Here is a 2,500-nt window from a genome sequence, read left to right on the forward strand (position 1 = left end):
AGCAGAAGATACTGCATCATTAACGTGTCTATAAGGATTAGCTCATGTTACATTGCTCAACACCAACGCTATATACCTTTTGCTCTTTCTCCTGTTTATCACACCACCACCACCACCACCACCACCACCACCACCACCACCATCATCATCATCATCATCATCATCATCATCATCATCATCATCATCATCATCATCAGGGATTTCAAAATACGGTTGCTGTTTTTTTTTTCAAGTCAATTTCGCACTCATATTCAATGCGAGCTGTGCAGGTAGCTTTCGAGGATAACTTGCAAGCTGTAAGCGAATCACACGATTCTGCTGTCAACTTGATTAACCACGATGCAGCTCATATAACTCAACAAATATATATATATATATATATATATATATATATATATTATATATATATATATATATATACGTATATATATATACATATATATATATATATATATATATATATATATATATATATATATATATACGTATATATATACATACATATATATATATATATATATTTATATATATATATATATAGGGAATAAACCCACAGAAACGAACGTCTCGGCCATATAATGTGAGTGACAATTTATATTTTATATTATATATATATATATATATATATATATATATATATATACATATATAAAGTATTCCTTCAGAGCCATTGGGCCCATGGAGCCGGAGTTTATCCCGGTTTCTATAGCGTGAAACCGGCAATAACAATTGCTTGCCATCCTTTGGACAGGACGCTAGTCTATCGTAAAGTATTTTCCGCCAAATCTAACAGACTCAGCTACCCATTCACTGATGGGTGGAGAGGGGGGGGGGGGAGGTCATAATAAAAATCTCGACTGCACCCGGGATCGATCTCGGTTCCTTTGCGTGTGAAGCGAGTGCTCTACCAATTGAACTATCGGGACTCCCATTTATGTTGTATGATCCGCAAAAATATTATGAGTCCTCAATTTATAGTCCAGTGCCTATATCCACCAGGCAACATCATGCACTTTATTGCCCCATCAATATAACACTATTATACAATTCATTATTATTTTGGTCATCCATTCACAGGTTGCAGGTGCAAGAAAAAAAGACCTTCTTTGAGAAATTTCATGAAATACAAGTACAACTACGGTGAGTCATTAATAATATACTATCAGACTTTATGTGGGACAATGCAAATTGTCATGGACTAGGTATTCTTAGTTACATAATCTATGATACATTTCAACAAATGTAGTCTGTGTTAGTTGAATAAGGAAAAAAAAAAAGAAGAAAACAAAACAAGAAATAAAAACATTAAAAAAAAACCCAACAAAGGCGAAGAGGTGAGGGTGGGGAGGGGTGAGGATGTGAGGGAATAGGAGCACACTGAAATCGTTAAAGTCATGCCACTATTTTCACGGTTTCGTAGATTATAGCCTGGTGCCGAAAGCCGTGGAATCCCACAAAACTCAGAGTATTTGGCAAGATAAGGTAATTTTAATCGATCGATATTTGGAGGACCAATTTTCTGGTCAAAATTTTAATACGTATATTTTCAGAGCACGTTAGTATGAATATAGACATCTTTTGCTAAATGATTATGCTCCCGTTTTCTTGACATTGGTGTGAGTTTATATACATGCCATCCCAGTGAAAGCCAATTGACATTGTTTATTTTCTTTTCCCCCACAGCTTTTCATTTTCACGTCCAAAGACGAAAGCGATTGAGTACAGATGGAGAAATTGCCTATAAAGGAAAAATCCAGCATGTTATTTTCAGTAACAGGAAAGTTAGGTTATCATCTCACAACATCGACGTCACCATTTTTTCCAACACATCCCGCTGCGCATGCCTACACAAATTGCGGAAGGGGCAGGATTACGTCATCATGGGTAACCGTGCCAGGGATAATACTAAATTTATGTTGGACAAGCACTCAGCAGTGGAAAAATGGAAGAGGACATGGCCCGTGAGAATAAAGGTGAGGAAGCGTGAAATTTTTAGTTTGACATAGATCAATGTTCATATATATTATAAAACTGATAACGTTTTAGTTATTCCTCTTTGACCATTCAACGATTCTCGACCATCTGGAGGATGTTTTACAAGAGGAATTATTTGTGCATACAATCGCCTCAGTCTAGATAGTAACATTGAGAAAAATCATATTATTCCGACACAATTTGTAATTCACATATCCCGATAACAACGAATAATTTTGAGATTTAATGCATGCAAGTGTCTCATGATGCTTTGTACTCTGTTAAAGTTGCGTTGTATACTAGAATAATTCTTGTGGTAGCATTTTCAACTCCCTGGTGGTCCTGGTTTAAGCCTGATGGTCTTGGGATCAAGATAATCTTTATCAGTTTGGGCTATGATATTCTTGCCTCTTTAACGTCTCTGACCTCAATGTCTATTTTGGTTTTCAAACTATTATTTGGGGTTCTGAGTCCCGGTTTTCTTTATCTCTACTTTGTGATTATTTCTTTATCTCTACTCCACGGA

The 2,500-nt window shown here is 35.8% G+C and overlaps 1 protein-coding gene across 1 annotated transcript in view; it reads left to right on the forward strand.

Annotated features, from left to right (window-relative positions):
• LOC144977822 (secreted frizzled-related protein 3-like) overlaps positions 1 to 2,500 on the forward strand; it is a 34,479-nt gene that overhangs the window by 30,716 nt on the left and 1,263 nt on the right. Inside the window, exons 3-4 of the mRNA XM_078923216.1 lie at positions 1,078 to 1,140; positions 1,684 to 1,973. Coding sequence (XP_078779342.1) covers positions 1,078 to 1,140; positions 1,684 to 1,973 — 353 coding nt within the window. The remainder of the gene's footprint in view (positions 1 to 1,077; positions 1,141 to 1,683; positions 1,974 to 2,500) is intronic.

This window comes from Berghia stephanieae, chromosome 8, assembly GCF_034508935.2.
Source record: "Berghia stephanieae isolate SIO BIC M18660-M18661 chromosome 8, UCSD_Bste_1.3, whole genome shotgun sequence".
NCBI classification, from domain to species: domain Eukaryota; kingdom Metazoa; phylum Mollusca; class Gastropoda; order Nudibranchia; family Aeolidiidae; genus Berghia; species Berghia stephanieae.